This window comes from Acomys minous (assembly GCF_964271855.1).
Source record: "Acomys minous genome assembly, chromosome: 16".
In the NCBI taxonomy this organism is placed as follows: Eukaryota; Metazoa; Chordata; class Mammalia; order Rodentia; family Muridae; genus Acomys; species Acomys minous.
The window spans coordinates 6,188,721-6,206,806 of record NC_140498.1 but is presented as its reverse complement, the minus strand read 5'-3'; the positions used below and the strand labels follow the sequence as shown (position 1 = coordinate 6,206,806).

General features: G+C 44.2%; 1 protein-coding gene across 2 annotated transcripts in view; it reads right to left on the bottom strand.

Annotated features, from left to right (window-relative positions):
• DNAH9 (dynein axonemal heavy chain 9) overlaps positions 1-18,086 on the bottom strand; it is a 318,017-nt gene that overhangs the window by 109,849 nt on the left and 190,082 nt on the right. For both annotated transcript variants that reach the window (XM_084761565.1, XM_084761566.1), the window contains 3 exons: positions 9,232-9,374; positions 8,717-8,878; positions 8,330-8,563 (listed from right to left, as the gene is read on the bottom strand). In XM_084761565.1, the coding sequence (XP_084617691.1) occupies positions 8,330-8,563; positions 8,717-8,878; positions 9,232-9,374 (539 nt within the window). The remainder of the gene's footprint in view (positions 1-8,329; positions 8,564-8,716; positions 8,879-9,231; positions 9,375-18,086) is intronic.

The window sequence follows — 18,086 nt, the reverse complement described above, 5'->3', positions numbered from 1 at the left end:
TAATGAAAAACTTAATGCGCCTAACATCATACTTCACTTGTGATGGGTCCTTGGCAAAGGATCAGTAGTTACTTAGTTAAAAGTGTGTGTTGTCAAATGAGGTAAAGATTTACATAAGGGATGGTCGACTCTGCAGCCTGAGAGAGGAAGTGCGTGGACAGACAGTGTCCAGGGTGGCTTTTAGACAAACAAGTACAAGCCTGATCTATGACCTCCAGCAACTCGCCAGGAAGCCAACCCCTTACCTTCAAGAATGGTGAGAGAAGAGAGAGATAACAAACCACCATGTGCCTTCCCTCCGATTCTAAAACACATTTAAAGGGAGCCCACCGGAAACTGCCTAGTGACTCCTCAGGAAGCCAGCCGGCTTCAGTTCAGATGTAGGCAGTCTGGCTGACACCTTGCAGCCAAAATCCAGAAAGATACAGTAACTCCCATAGCGGTATAGCAGTTGCCCTCAATGGCCGGAACCTGATTCCTAATAGAGTAACATTGCTATTTTTTTGTCACTTCCAATGTAGGACCACAGAAAGCCCTAAGCCATCCCATAGACTGCTCCTTTCTAGGGAAGCCTGCTTCCACCTCCTCAGGTAAACTGGAGAGTCAGGGCCCTCTCTTTCTAGACTACAAAGCTTCCCTATTCCTCACCCCCTGGGTCTTGGCTGAAGGCAGGCACAGCTGTGATGCCAGACTCCCTTGCTGTTAATAGACTCTAATTTGGTGGCTTTGGATAGCCTCCGCTTGGTTAGTCTTTACTAATTTCTACAGTCCTTAACTACAAATAGATGACTATGTAAAGATTAGACAGCCAGTGTAGCAAAGGTCCTAGCCAGCTGGATTCCCCACAATGCCTTTGATGTCAAATGCCACGGGGAGGCATAATGAAGCCTCAAGAGTGTATTAGAGAGGGTCTGGTTTTCTGTGCCTCTTCAGATCAGCAGGGTGATGGTTTGAGACTGTGCTTCCTGGGCCAGCATCAGCATCAGCATCAGCATCAGCATCAGCATCTCAGCATCATCCAGGAACAAATTGGCTGTGCAAACACCCAGGTCCTACTCCAGCCCCACTAAGTCAGAAACTCTGAGGTGAGGCCTTGCAGCCCCTGCCGATTCTGCTAGCCTGGGTTTTAAACTAGCTGGTCTCGTATAATGGCATTTTCAAGTGCAAAGGGAAGACAGACCTATTTATTCTGAAAAGCAAAGAAGCCATTTGTATTTGCAGTATGGCTCATAAACCTTACTTTGCAGGCTGACCTCTTGCCTCTCATTTTCTTGCAGTCTATTGCCTGCAACAACCACAGATTACTTCGGAGCTCCTGGAACACGTCAAACGGATTCGAGGGCTTTATGATGCAAAATGCATAAATCGAAAATAAAACTGGGGCTTAGAAGCCGCTGATAATTCCCCTTTCATGGCAGATCAAAAGAAAGAAAAGGAAAGGGGGCAAAAAAAGAGAATATTCTTTAATTTTGTGTATTCATGGAAGCCAGAGCCTGTTTTAACCTCAAATGGAGGCTGCTCCTTGGAACGTGTCTTAGATTCACGAGTTGGAAGGTTAATCTGCTTCCATCTCCTGGTGTTCAGCTGCAGAGTCTACTTCTGCAAGGACAAAGACGCAATTGTAAATCAAAATGATTGAGCCGCATAATCACCCCAGTCAGCAAACACACCACTAACTTTTTGTTTCTTTTTAAATCTTGGGAGATTTGAGAAAATTGAAGTGTGTTGTTTTTCTTCTTCTTCTTCTTTCTTTGTGGTTATTTTGTTTTGCTGATTGTAGATATGGCAGTGACCTCAAGCCCAAGGTAAATAATCCTCTTCACCATGAATAGGAGTTTAATAGCTCTTAAACTGTGATGTGGAGTGACAGCAGGGTCCTGCCAGTCAGAACAAGGCCACTCCCCGGTAACCAACAGCAAAGAGCTTGGGTTCATTTTAGGATTCTCCAACAGAGCAACAGATCAGAGGCTAGTTTAAAGTGTTTTTGTTCTCTTACTTAAACATCCAAGCCGCACTCTGCATTTTTCCTTACTTAATGCCACCAAAACAGAACATTAAGAAGATCTCAGGGACACAGAAAAGCCTCTTTCCCACAGTCCTGCTGGCTCCATGAATCAGAACCATGTTCTATTCTCAGGAAAATGCCTGTTAAAAGGGTGAAGGCATTGGGCTATGGGCAGACTTTGGATCTGTAAGGACCAAGCACATGGTGCCAAAAGGAGAGTTTAAAGTTCTCTTGGCCTCCTCCCCACAACTCCAGAACCCCAGAAATGATGCTGGGGGAGGAGCTAAGGAGTGGCATATTTCCTGGAGAAAGGGATATGCATCTTCTCAGAGTTACCCATGGCGTGTGTGTGTGTGTGTGTGTGTGTGTGTGTGTGTGTGTGTGTGTGTGTGCTTTAACTGCTGAAAATCACTCCAGCACCAATGCTAAGTTTAAAATTTTTATTCTGCTGCTGTAAGAAAACACTTGAGACCGGATAAGTTGTTATGACTTGGCATAGGATTCTGGTGTGTGGAGGGTCCAAACAACACGGTGTCAGTGTCTTGGTGGAGACCTCCTGGCTGCATCACAGTGGGATAGAGAAGTGGAAAGCAAGCTGGTGGTATGTAGAAGAGGAGAAATACATACAGAAGCTTTTATCAGCTGTGTGGCTCATAATCCTGAACTGTTGGGATGCTGAGGGAGGACCATGACTTTGAGGTCAACCTGGGATAGAATTCAAAGTGACAACCTGCCTCAAAAAAGAGAAGCTCAGCACAAATCGTCAACAACCTACCAACCAACCAACCAACCAACCAACCAACCTACCAACCAACCAACCAACCAACCAACCTACCAACCAACCAACCAACCTACCAACCAACCAACCAACCAACCAACTTACCAACCAACCAACCAACCAACCAACCAAAAACAAGCAAACCACACCACCAAGTACTAAATCTCTGGAAACTGTCAACCTTTCCATGGCTGGCACCCTATAATATAATTACCTCGTATTGGGTTCCACCCTTTCAATGTTCCTTAACATCACCAGATCTGTCACTGAGCTCCCAACATACACGCTCTTGGGTGACATCCCCTGAATACCCAAGCTCTAGCACTCAGAGGGGGAGAAATTGTGCTAAAATTTGAGATTAAGAGCACTTGAGTCTTAACAGAAAATGATGGATCAGAAAGAAGTTAAGTTCAGTAGCACAATAATAAAGCTACATGTCTGACCAGATCTCAGTACAAAAACATACATTTGAAGCTGAAAATGTTGGATTATTGTACAATTTTCTAAAAGATTTATTTATTTTCAATTACATGAATATATGTGTGTCCATCTATGGATGCATGCACCCGTGGATGCAGGTGCCTGTAGAGGCCAGAAGAGGGCGTTGGATCTCCTGGAGCTGGAGCTACAGGCAGCTGTGAGTGATGCAGGTTATAGGAGCTAACCTTGAGTCCTCTGTAGGAGCAATAGGCACTCATAACTATAGAGCCACCCCCTAACTGCTATCGCACAATTTTCATTATTACCACAATCACGAGTGATTCTCGTATAACAAGTATTAATAAATGCATTTGCATCTTGTCTGAGCCAGAGCTGTAACATTCCTTTAGTATAATCATACTGATAGGGATCACCGAAAACTGTCATACTCAGGTGGTAGGATTCCGTTAACTGCGTAATTCAAGTTATTAGCCTTATGACATGATTATGATGGTATAATTTAGACATTTCCTACCACAACCTCAACTAAATTGATGAGAGATAAATTGCTTACACCAGAGTGAGGAAACAAGACACCACTTTTGCTAGAAGAATAATCCCTGTAGCCACTGATATGCGTTTCAGAATGCTCACCACACATACACCACCACCCAAAGTCAGGCTGAACCCCGACCACAAGACTGGTGATGATATGGCAACTGCTTATTCATCTATTCACCCATCACATATTCACATGCCCTTTTAGTCACATATTTCATAGAACATCCACTATGTACTGGTCTTTGAGATGAAAGATAAATGAATCTTGTTCTTTTCTACCAAGGGCTGACAATAATACATGCAGGAGAAGAACTGTAATTCAAAGAACTACAGATCCAAGCATGCATAGCTCCCTCAGCTTAGAAAGTGCTTTGGGAGGGATAGCAAACCCACTCAGGATCAGTTGACACGGGGCAAGTGAAGGGTGAAAATACAAGGTTGGGTACCAGCCGTGCAGTTAGTTCTGCTGAACAGAGTGGAGGGCAAGAGCATAGGGTAGAGCAATATGCAAGGGCCGGAACCTAGCCAGGAACACTGCATTAAACACTGTTCGTTTGTTAATTTATTCATGCAACACCTATTAAATTAGTGTCATTCTGCCCAGTCAGTCTTGAGGCTCTTGGGATACAGTGTACAAACAGAAGAGTTCCTGTCCTTACAGAGCTTGCAGCCAACCGATAGCAACACCATTGATTATGTAACAAATAAGCAGCTTATAAATTATATCAGACAAAAGCTCATCATAGAGAATTGGCAGGGTGGAACAATGGGTAGGGGGCAAGAGTAGGGAGGAGTGGAAACTTCCACTGTAGTCATCAGAGCAGGGCTCACTGGGAAGGTGATATAGAACAAAGAGATGTGTCATGGAGATTCCAGAAAGATGTGCAGGCATAGGGGACAGTGATACCAAGTCCGGGTGCATCTGAGAGGAGGGTATGGAGACACCCTGGCTGTAGATGGATGTTGCAGGGATGGGTTAGTAGGTGACAAAGCCTGGGGGCTAGAGGGCAGGGTTAGAGAGCATCTGTGGATGCCACTAGGAAGAAGAGAAGGGGACCATAAGGTCTTGAGCAGAGAAGACGTGGCTTGATTTGTGTTTGAAACCAATGACCCTGGCTGCTCATTTGGTGGCAGAGAGGGACTAAAGCAGAAGCAGATGAGTGAGTTTTGAGGGTGTTTACAGCTGTCCACATCAAGATGTCAGGAGCTCAGACTGAGCCGGTGCTGGTGCTGGGACTGATATGGGGGATGGGAATATACTGTGAAGCCTGAAATAACAGGGACACTCTGAGGGCTTGGATATGCATGTGAAAGGACAGAGAAGTGAGCAGAGTCAGGGATGTCTCCAGGGATTTGGGCTGAGATGGATGATGTGGGGTAACAGGTAAAGCGTACATGGCATGCATGGAGACACTAAGAATTCACGCTATCAAAGCCAATCAGGTAGGAAGCATTTAAACAAAGCTGATAAGCTGATGATGAAGCTGAGTGGACAGATTTCAAGATAGGAAACACACAGCACTGGGTTCTTGGGTGCGGGAAGTTTCCGGTGTGGGTAACAGAGGCAGCTGGAGGCGATGCTCACAGAAGTAGGAGAACACAGGAGGAGAGAGCAGACACTGAACCTGGGGCTGAGACTCCCCACCATGACGCAGAGAGAGCTAGAGTCACCTAATGGGACAACCTGACCTTTGCTTGCTAAATAGAAGCCACCTCCACTCTCAACATGGAGTGTTCCGCATGCCTTCTTCGTTGTCTACTCAAAGACCCAGCATCTGAACATCGAGGTCAGGGCACCTTTCACATCCCTCTCTCCCTGGCTACCATTCTCTGACACAAATAAATCATCAGTTGCTGAGCAGAGGGGAGGAGGAGGTGGCACAAGTGCTGGGGGGTGGGGGACGTGTGGAGAATCTTCTGAGGGCCTCAAGGTGATAAGGGGGGAAAGAAAGAGGGAAGAAGTGGGAAACATCATCAAAATTTGGCACCATACTGGGGTTTATACTCTGGTTTTCTCTAAACATTCAGAGATGGAAAGAAACAGAAGGGAAATGATAAAAAAAGAAAGACACCTTCCTACAGCACCAGGTAAAGTGTTAGCACATGACCTGGGATCTGTGTCCTTCAGTTTTCCATGATCTGGAGCACCAAGCCAAGCATAGTTTGATGACAAATGCTGAACTGATCCCAATTTGCCTAAAGGTAAATGAAGAAAGAGAAAGAAACCCAACCTGTACAACATACAAAGAAGTGGTCACGTCTAGAAGACGAAGAACAGGGCCATCATCAGAGTAGAGAAAACACGGTAGAGGCTGCTGGATTCACAGGTCCAAAGAACTCCATGAACTCATTTGCAGAAAACCCGACAAAGTAGTAGAAAGCAATTGAGTGCGCTGAGAAGGAGCCGGCGAGGAAGGGCCATCAAGGCAGTAAAGTGTGATGGCATAATTAGGATTCATATTGCAAGCATATGAAGTAGCAGCAATATTACATACTATAAAACTAATATTATTGAGCTTAACTTGAAAACCTCTCCTAGAATGTGGAGGAAATGGCCAGGAGGATGAAAGGCACGGTGAGAACATGATAGATTCAGGCGCAGGAGCGGGTGTAGTTAGCCATTCATTGCCCCTAGAGGCCAGGCCAGGCCAGGCCAGGTGAACAGAATCACAGGGAAGAATTTTCCTTTCAGATTGCAAGGGCTCACTTCATTTCCTGAGTGACCTTAAGCCCTTGAGATACATTGTATTCTGAAGCAAGAAACCAAAATTGAGAGAAGAGAGATAAGTTCAGAGAGAAAAGTTGAAAGGCATAATTCCAAAGGCAAAATCTTTAGACAAGAAAAGGCCCATGTATGTACAGGAACATGTGATGTTCATCAAGAGGTCCATGTATATACAAGATGTGTAATGGTCATCAAGAGGTCCGTGTAGATACAGGAACATGTGATGTTCATGAAGAGGCCTGTGTATTTACAGGAACATGTGGTACTCATCAAGAGACCTGTACAGGAACATGTGATGTTCATCAAGTGGCCCATATATACACTGGAACATGTGATGTTCATCAAGTGGCCCATGTATGTATAGGAACATGTGATGTTCATCAAGTGGCCCATGTACGTACAGGAACATGTGATGTTCATCAAGTGGCCCAGGTATACACTGGAACATGTGATGTTCATGAAGAGGCCCGTGTATTTACAGGAACATGTGATGTTCATGAAGAGGCCCATGTATTTACAGGAACATGTCATGTTCATCAAGAGGCCCATATATGTACAGGAACATGTCATGTTCATCAAGAGGCCCATGCATGTACAGCAACATGTCATGTTCATACAGAGGCCCATATATGTACAGGAACATGTCATGTTCATCAAGAGGCCCATGCATGTACAGGAACATGTCATGTTCATCAAGAGGCCCACGCATGTACAGGAACATGTCATGTTCATCAAGAGGCCAGCCATCAACAGGAGCTCATTAGCATGAGCACAATGGTACCTCAATTGTGCAAACTGATGAAATGTCACCACCCCAGTGGCTCTGCCACTGATAAATAGAGGATAGAAATGTGACCTAAAGGAGCATATGTGGTATTTGACAAGGAAGGGTAGAGGCAAGTTAGGTGCTGAAGTTCTTCCAGTGCTTAAAGGCAGAACAGAAGGTTGGAAGGAATAAGCCAGTTCCATTTGAAAGAGCAAATAGAAAAATACAGGAAGGACAGGATGAAAATGGCCTTCTTATAATGACCAGCTACTTATAAATTATATAAGAGATAAGACTATATTCATTTAAATATAAGGTTCTAAAGGCTCTTTGGCAGGTGATGCAGTACAAGCCCCTCCCCCTCCCACCACACACACTCAACAAAGTTGTTGTAACCCTGAACCATTTCTCCTCATTATTCCTTCAATTTGGTTTTAAGTATGGAAGATGTGTGGTTTGGGTGTGGTGTGTTCCCCTAATGTTCATGTGCTGGAAGTGTGGTTCTCAATATGGGCAATGGAGGTCATAAGATCCTTACAAATGGATTAATGCTGGTCTTGTCTCATGAGACAGGATCATTTTACAATGAGTTGTTATAAAAAGCAATCCTGGAATCTTCCAGTTCCTCCTTCTGTGTGTATGGTCTTACCACCACCAAATGGCCTTCATTAGAGCTCATCATGTTTTGGTGCCACGCTTTTGTACACTTGAATGGTGAATTAAAAAAAAACTTTCTGTTCTTTATAAAATATTCCACCCCAAGTATTTTGTTATAGCCACCCAAAGCAGACTATAACAGGAGGGCAGCGAATGAAGAGGAAAGGGGAGTAGAGGAGAAAGAGAAGACGGCAGTGAGGAAGAGGAGGAAGTCCCTCAGAGGATTCCAACTTGAGCGAGTGCGAGCAGACGAGACCAAAGCTGAAGCTATGTGCTTGGGAACTTTCTCTTGGCTTTTGATCTTACCTCTGATGCTATGGTGGCTCTAGAGAACCACAGGAGGTTTTCAGACCTTGACTTTCACTGTGATGATTTGGGGCTGCTTTTCACTCAGCAGAAGAAAGAGACGCTGCTCACCTGGGCTGAGGTGCTGTGCAGCTTCAGCAGCCCATTCTCCAGTCTCGCCACCTTGGACTGGAGCTCTCTTCCGTTTCTTTCCAGCAAGCTCTGGTAGAGTCTGATGAACTCCAGAAAGGACTTGGGCGTCGTGTAGTTGTAACGCTGCTCGTTGGTCAGGTACGACTGGGACGTCTTGTTGACGCTTGTGTGGACAAAGGCCATGAACTTGCTAATCGACTGCTTCACTGCAGGCTAAAATCAGAAGTAATGAAATTGAAGATGATTATTCAACCGTTGACCACATAGAAAGTTATGCCCAATAGCTCTATGCAACCTCCAACTTTAGCCTTGACCTCCGGATGTCTGAGATGAAGTGAGCACTAAGGAGAGCCCTTCCCCGCTCACCTCAATGTTCTTTGTATTCTGCAAGAAGCAGAGGCTCACAGACTCCAGGGCCTGCTGAGGCCACTCGTGGAACCAGTTGATAGCAGTACAGTTCACAATGGCTGGGAACTTCCTGCTTCGGATCCTTAGCTTGTTCCCCACAGGGGAGAAACAGAGAGTCACCTGAGACAGAAGCAGGGGAGGGAGAACCAAGAAAGTATCAGAGAAACCCACAGAGAAACAGACACAGGTTCCGGCTGTTAATCTCATAGAACATTGAAAAGCGTGCTGAACAGGGAAACATCTTCACACTCGAGCCCATCCTTCTAGCTAGGAGATCAGTAATGCCAGGGCTGCATTGTGCAGACGAGGGCAACGCACAGGAAAATGCCATCCTGGCAGCGCTGCTCAGCCAAAAGTGTATTGTGTCCTCACCACCTCCTCTTGACCCAGTCCAGAGGGGCAGTGCCCAATATATCACATCCTGTAGCCACCTCTAGCTGTGCCCATGCCCAGCGGGGGCAATCTTTTTGTACCTTAAGTTGTCGCCGGACTCTGTCTATGAAGAACTTCCAACAGTTCTCTCTGCTGTCAACGAGTCCTTGGCTTTTGACCTCATTCCTCACATTGCTGATGATGTTCTCCATCTCATCGTCAGAGTAGAGATCTGGGATCTCACCTGGGGATAAACGGGGCACGGATGTGTGGCTCTGACGTCTTGATAAGCGGCATAGTTACACAAAGAGAGTTGTTTGGCATTAAAATATAGGTCTCTGGGTTTTTCATCATGTTTAACCTCATGTACTACTGAAACTGGACAGGTACCATATCATATCAAGACAGGGAGCAAGTGCATCAGTGAGAGGGAGGGGTATATGGTATCTTTTTGTTAGCTTATGCTAACACTCAACTGGTCATGTCTTCTTTTGTTCAAGGCATTTATTTACCAACTACTCCATTAGTGATATTAATGACCTTCATGGAAACTATACCCTCAAGGAGTTTACTATTTAGAAGGAAACATAAAGCATGGTTATCAATAAGATTTACTGTAAAAGGGGACAACAGCAACACACAGCTGTGTGCATATTGGCTAAGGAGACTGAGGAGCAGTCACTTTCTATGGGGCACTTGAAGCCAGGATGGGTTCCTGGAAGTTAATGTGGAAACACAAAGCCTTAAGTCAGGGGTAGGGTGTGGGGGGGGTGGTTGAGCTACCTAAGAATTCATCAGACTGATTTGTAGAATTAAGACTCACAAAACCAGGATTAGCCTCTCATCTTAATTTGTACCCCGGGGTGAATTTTAAATGGATCAATTGTTTAACTATTAAAAACTAACAAAAATGTCAGAAAGGAGGGGGGTGAGGAAAAATTCTTAAGAGGTTTGAGAGAGAATATTCTGAATGAAACTCATATTTTAAAAATTACTTGGATGCTCCAAAATGGAGACATTTGACAACTTAAAAAAATATGTCAAGAGATTAGCATGACCTAGGAACTGCAGAGGATAACCACTAGCTCAGATTATTCACTTATTATATAAAGACATTCTTCACAAATATAAGATTAATAGTCAACAGAAAGATGGGTGAAGGGTAGGAAAGAGGTTTCCACACTAAAGGAGATAAAAATGTCTTTGAGACACATGGATAGATGCTAGTCCCATTGTAATAACAAAAATGTTGCTCAAAACTGCTCACATTTTTTAATGGGGTGCGGTGGCACACGGCTTTAGTCCCAGTAATCTGGAGGCAGAGGCAGGCAGATCCCTGTGACTGTGAGTTCAAGGACAGCCTGGTCTATAAAGTGAGTCCAGGACAGCCAAGGTTACACAGGGAAACCACTTCTCGAATAAACAAACAAACAAAACTGCTCAGATTTTTTGGTTTATATACACCAGCTTTGCAAATACGGAAAGACTCTACACTCATTTGTAGTGACAGGGATGCATATTGAAAGTCTGGCGAGTTGTTTACTTTAACCACGTGGGCAAGATCTTAAAATAAGACTAAACATTATACTGTGGCAGTACATAAGAATAAAATTGGGTGCTCAATGCCAGAAATGAATAGAATTTAAAAAGCTAACAAATATATCAACTTAGTACAGATAACTAGGGTTTTCCCTGGAAATGTCAAGACATTTGTATGTTAGAAAATGTGAGGAAATGGTTTGCTACCATAAAAGATTTCAGAAGCAGAGGAGGGGCTGGTGAGATGGCTCAGCAGGTAAAGGCGCGAGCTGCCAAACCTGACGCTCAAAGTCTGACCCCTGGAACTCAGCAGTCTTAAAAGGAGAGAGTTCATTACTTCAAGTTACCCTCTGACCTCTACGGGCACTGTAGTACATCTAGACCTCACTGTTAGTGTACAGGCGATTCAGCTGGCCTGACTTCAGGGTCCTAGCAATTACTTATGTCATCACCTGCTGCGGCCCTGCAGCCACCAGGTGAGCCAGGTGTGTACAGGATGTAAGGACCCCCACCATCCCAACCCCCTCTCTCTCTCAGTTCCAGGCCCCTCCTTCTCTGTTCTTGCTGTGTCTCTCTCTCAGCCCTCATGGCTCACTCACTGTCCCTAACTCTTTCACAGGCTCTCGTCCCTTTCCCCAGTAAACCTCCTTTATACCAGATGTGTTGCATGACATAATTCCTCAAGGGGGTACACCTTGGCATGCGCCCATCATGGTGCCACACCATACCACTACCTCATCTTTATAGATCGTAACATTTATGTCTCACAATAAAAAATTTTAATAAATTATTTTTAAAATAAATTATTTTAAAAATAAAATTATTTATAAAACCACTAAAATAGGGTCAGCATTTCTAAAGCATTGTTAGCAAACAGGAGTAAGTAAGATTTCTCTTAATCCATTGATAGATATCCAACCCAAATATTATTGACAATAAAGTACTGAATGTTTGCTTTTAAATAAAGATCAAGACCTGCATAGTTTCTGTCATGTTTTCTATTCATTATGACACATGTCATTTCAGACTGTGCCTAAAATAAGAAAAAAGCAGATATATAATATAACTATTATCCTTTGATATCCAGTTTTACACAGAGAAAATCAAAGAAAATGTCCACACCAATAATCAGAACTCACAAGAGTATTTAAGACCAGCCTTACTGGATTCAAAAGCAATATAGTAAAAAGAAATTGCATTTTAAAAAAATCCAGAAACAGAAAAGAGTTAATTTAAAAGTAATCATTTGACATAGCCACAAAACTACAGGCAGCTAAATAATGAATACATAAAGCATTCAGGTCTTAATTCTGATACAGAGTGTTATTGAAGAAAAGAAATGCACTTCTAGTAGGAAAAGGGAGACACATACACATGGGGTGTAATGTGGTGAGTACCGCACCTGTCACAGATCCTACAAATCTATCTCAAGAAATCCCAGAAGGGGAGAGGAGCCTGAGAAGGAGATGCTCACCCTGTCAGAAACCAAGTATCCCTGTAAAGCTGAGGCTGTTGAAGCGATGTGCAATTGCTCCTGGGGTAAATTAACATAAGAAAAGTGAGATATTTGTAAGCCAACTCAGATTAAAAAAAATAGCGACGACAAAATCTAATATTGAAGATTGACACACAATGGGAGAGATTAATAAGTAAAGATGCTAGGATACGTCAATATTGACACAACAAAACATTTAGATTATAACGCAAAAATAAATTCCAGGTAGATTAAAAACATAAATACAAAAAGCAAAGCAAGACAAGAGGTATTTAAAGATTCAAATATAGGCATTGGGGTAGGACAGGATTTCTGAAACAGAGAATGAAAAGCCTAAGACACTAAAAACACAGTTTACTTTTGTGACATTGCAACTAAATTATTGCAACATCAGGTAAAGATGAAACTAAGGTAAAGACTTTAAAAAGGCATCTACCACCCACACAACGAGGAAAGGGCAGTATCCAAAATATAGAGAGAACATCTACAAACCCACAAGCAACATCAGTCCAAGGGCCAAAGGGTAAAGGATGAAAGTAACACAGACTGCATGAATGGAGTTGTCCAATAATGGTGGGGCAGGTGGTGGTCAGAGCCTAACCGAAAGCAATGGACTCAATCCGTCTGCTGTGTGGGTTCCAAGGATCAGACTTAGGTCATTAGGTTTGGCAGCAAGTGCCTTTACCCTCTTATTTAATCTTTTAAATAAGTGCTTGGAGCTGTGTATCCAAGTCACTTGCAAAGGGGGAAAGGAAAATAATGAGATTTCATTCATTCATTGACAACTTAGTGTCAGATAAATGGAGTGTCGGTAAAGATGGGAGAAAAAAATATAGGGGAACAACACAGAGTCCCCAAGGCCAGGCCCTAAATTAGAATCACTACTCTTATTTGGTAAAATTGAGATGCATATAATCGGACAACCAAGTCATCCAGCACCTGTGTAACACCAACTTAAAAAAATAAACAAACAAGCCAGGCGGTGGTGGTGCACACCTTTAATCCCAGCACTCGGGAGGCAGAGACAGGCAGATCTTTGTGAGTTCGAGGCCAGCCTGGTCTACAAAGTGAGTCCAGGACAGCCAAGGCTACACAGAGAAACCCTGTCTTGAAAAACAAAACAAAACAAACGAACAACCCCCCAAAAAAACCAAACAACAAAAACAATAAAAAAGCCCAAAACACCAATACCCTCAGGCCTCCCAAAACCAAAACAACAACAACAACAACAAAACAAAACAGAAAACCCAATCAAACTTCTCTTTTAATCTTCCAACATCATTTCCAATTCCAAGGGTGTTTGTTTTGCTGCTCTTTGAATGTTCAAAATATTCTATAAAGAAAACAGTCAGTGTGGGAGTGATAATGTGAACATCGTGGGTTTTATTCTTCAGATAATTTAGTCTGGGAGAAGGATCTAAGATTTTTATTTGGATTTTACATCAAAATACACATATATAAAATTAGAAGGGATGGGTTTAGACATGTGTGAAAGCCAGGAAGCAAGACAGGGAAAAATTCTGACTCTGGCTGGATCCTGCTCCAGCGGAAGGGGCTGATCCTGGAGCTGTGGGGTAGAAATGATGGGGCAAGGGGACACCACGAAGAAACCCAGACACCGTGAGGTCCGAGCGCGATGTGGGGCCCTTGCTCAATGGAACAGATCAATCTCAGGAAACTGAGTCTGAGAGATGAAAGAAAGAGTTAAGGAAGCAGCGGACTGGCTAAAGACTTAAAAGCACAGTCATGGCGTGATGGCTGAGGGAATATGGCAGACACAAGAAGACCTATGCTCGCCCCTGGAACAAGCCATCAGGTCAGCGTGGTGTTATATGGACCCAGAAGCATCCACAAGATCCCATTAGTCCCTTAACTCTTATGACCTTTTGTTTCTTCTCCCAAACCAACATGGCTATGCTACAGAAATGCTGGAGATGGGAGAAGTTCTTGGGGTCACCCTGCCCATTCTTCTTTCATGAGGACTTGATGTCGAAAGTGGGTAATTTAGCCAATGTTCCCCAATACCAGTGCACCTGGAGCCATGATATTGTCACTCACCTGAACCAGGGCACATCCTTGAACTGCTACCACACCTGGAGGAAGCTTAGCTAATGGTGCTAAGCCCACGGATGAGCTTCATGCCTGAAAGCCTAAATTATTAAAAAGATAAAAACAGAGCTGGAGAGATGGCCCACCAGCTAAAAGCATTGGGTACTCTTCCAGGGAGGTTCTGAGTTTGATCCTAACCACCTAACTCCAGTTCCAAGGCATCACGCAATGTCTTCTGGTCTCCTTGGGCAGCAGGCACACAGGTGGTGCATAGTAATATGTGCAGGCAAAAGGCCATTTAAAAATAAATGAAAAAAAAAATCTAAAAATGTAGTATGCCTATAAAATACCCCGTGCTACCATTTGTCAAAATTAAGGACTTCCAAATGGAGTAACTCATCTCAGCCTCTTTTGATAAAAAGAAGGATCAAAGAAAACTACTAAGAGCTCAAAGAGACCATCAAGGCTGTGGATCTGCACCCAGGGGGTCTGCACAAACTGATGCACCAAGGATCTGTGTCCAGGGGGACCTGCACAAACTGATGCACTGACCAAGGATCTGCACCCAGGGGGGCCTGCACAAACTGATGCACCAAGGATCTGCACCCAGGGGGGCCTGCACCAACTGATGCACTGACCAAGGACATTGCAAGCAGAGAACCTAGACGCCCTGTTCATATGCAGTCAATGGACTGCTCTCTCTCCACATGGAGAAGCTGGGGATGGGGGAGCTGGGGGCTGCCTCCGACATGAACTCTGGTGCCCATGTTTGATCCCTGCCCCTTGGCAGAGAGGCCCTGTTGGAACACAGAGGAAGGGGACTCACGCTACCCAGAAGAGACCTAACAGGCTGTGGTCAGATGGTGGGGGAGGAGGTCCCCACCTATCAGAGGCCTAGGGGAGGGGAATAGGGCAGAAAAGAGAGGCTGGGGGGAGGGGGGAACAGGAAGATAAGAGTGAAGGGATTGTAATCAGGATGTGATGTGAATAAATTATAATAAAAATTAAAAAAATAAAACTACTAGTGTATTTAGTGTTCTGGGGGTGTTGGGGTTCGGGGCAGGCCTTGTGTTGCTCTGTTGGAAGTCCTCAGATGGAGCAGGCTTGCGCCACACTCATAGTTTCTGCAGCGGGCTGGGTCTCCAGCTCTAAGGCCTCTGTGCTCTGCTGCACTTTCTTGTGCCTCCAGCTGTGGCATGGATTCCCCTTGATCTTAGACATTTGCAATTGATTGGTTCACATCCTTTTCACCTTTTCTTTGCTTGAAAGACACAGAGTTGATGTTTCTCAAAGAATGTGCTGCACACTGAGAATAAGAACGACGGCCTGCAGGCTAGACTTTGCTCCCTGCCTCTTCTTGGTGTGTCCCATGAGCTAAGAATCAGATATTTTAGACAATCTTTAATGCTTGAAATAAAATAATACTTAGTAGTACACAAGAATTATGTGAAGTTCAAATTTTACGGTCCATGAATCATTTTATTGGGTACAGCCATGCTCTTACATTTATGCATCATTTGCACTTATTTTTATATTATAGTGACAGGCTTGAGCCATTAGGACAGAGGCCAGGTGATCTGCAAAGCCTGGACTACTTACTTTCTGACCCTGGAGGGAATGTTTTTTCCCCCCTTCTTTTTTGTCTTTTCGAGACAGGGTCTTTCTGTGTATCCTTGGCTGTCCTAGACTTGCTTTGTAGACCAGGCCAGCCTTGAACTCACAGCGATCCACTTGCCTCTGCCTCCCAAGTGCTGGGATTAAAGGTGTGCACCACCACGCCTGGCCTGGAGAGAATGTTTTGCTGCTCTGAGATTGTGAAGCATCCTTAGTGGCAAGATGCTTAGAGCTTCGAGGGCATTTAGAAACTCACCCAGGCTCATCAGCTGGCCATGGTTTTCTGAAGACCCCAAGAGCCTATATGATCCCTCAGTGTGATATGGACTGTATGCAAAGCTCCTGTCTGCATATGTGTCCCTCTATCTGTGCTGTCACCATTCCCATCACTGAGTCTGGGACACACTCATCCTACGCTTTGATGAAAGCTGTCAGAGGGCATTCTGTGATGTCTGTGAAAGCAGGGGCTCTTCAAACACCTCAAAACTTTCCCTGTAGGGTCTAAAGGCGGGCATCCCGATCTCTGCCTGCAGGTGTTTACAGGCTAAATGCTGTGGTCCCTTGCAGACCAGAGTGGCATTCATGCAATTAGTGCGCATTGGTGGAAGGGACCCTGATACCTTGGTATGGCTCAGCCAGGCAGAGCTTTGGCTGAAAGAACAATGCTTTATTCAGTCTTACATTTGCCTGTCAGCTTTGACTCCACCCAGGTTCTATGGTTAAAAGAAAAAAAAAATGCTTGCTTTGTTGCCAGAAGAAAAAAACCAGGGGGTTGCGATGGCTATTTCCCATGTTCCTCTCCATGGCGTGAAGACTTACTAAAACATGCTGTCCTATGGCAACACCCAACATGCAACACGACACACGTTCTTATGGTACTAAGCCACACCGCCTCATGCCCTTCAGTTTAAAAGACAACTCCCAGAGTGTTCCAAGAGACATTGCGTGCGACGAAGAAAATAAAAATAAAAGTCCGCAAACGGCTAGAGTTTTGTTAGCTTTCCTTCCTAAAGTGGATAGTAGGTATTTAATCATTATGTTTTTATGCCTCTGTGTCATTTGACATTGTGAAATTAGCAAACAACTGATAGTATAGTCTTAGTGTCCTTCAAGATACTGTCTTGTTTGAAGACGGTGGGAATGTGTGCAGCCACTGATGTCTCAAGTGGACGAGACATTCCTAGTCCTGACTGTGGAGCAGGGAAGGAGCTTGAGATGGGTCTCTGGATAATGAAGGTGAAGAGGACAAGGTTCAAAAGGAACATCGGAAGCCAGGATGACTGGGAAGAGCTGCTATGCAGCATCAAGCAATTGGGAACTGTTAACTTATAATCATGCCGTGAGGGTAGCAATGAGAGCAAGGGCAGCACAAAGACTTATTTCCCTATACCAAGAGGCTTTGGGGTTTACACTATAGCCAGCCATGGACTCTTAGGGAGCACAGTTTAGCAGGTCCTGCCTCAACTATAATCCCAGGGGGCTGAGTGGGAGGGGAGGATATAAATTAATACGTGTCATCATTTGTCATAGCGAAAATTGACAAATTCAGAAATAAGTGGAGAGGAAACAGCATCCATTGGCTATAATAGAGAAGAGGCTAATAATGGGAGGGAATCACAGATGTAGAGTCTAGACACAAGAGAAAAACAAGAGGCAGATCATTTAGGCTTTTCTTCTCTCTTTCTTTTCGGGGGGGGCGTGTATTATCATCATGGCTTGATTTTGACAGTGATGTCATAATACTAAGAAGTGAAAGTGTGTGGGAAGAAACACCATAGGCTATGACATGAGGCCATTGGCTCCCTATACTCATTGTACTTTTACGGCATCCTGTCTTGTAGATAACAACCGAACAACCTCGTACTGAATCACTGGCAGGCGCGCCCACGGTAGCAGGCCGGGGAAGGACTTTCACAACCCAGCCTTTCGTTGCAGCAGATTTCTCCTTCTTTTCTAGAACCCAGCTTTTCTGGCCTTAGGCCACAAGCTACAGCTTCCTCCTTCCACTCTGTGTTCCAACAGAGTGGGCAGACAACCCCGCAGAACTGAAGGATTACTGAGAGATGTTTTAGAAAACCCCCACGGCCTCGGCTGGACTGGTATCCAGTGGCCTCCCAGTCTGAAATTATTTATTTGAAAGGGAAAAGTAGAAGATGTGCTTGAATCCTCTCTGCTGACATTGCTAATTTAAAGAGGAGAGCATTATAAAAAACAAAACAAAACAAAACAAAACAAAACAAAAAAAACCCAAACACTCCA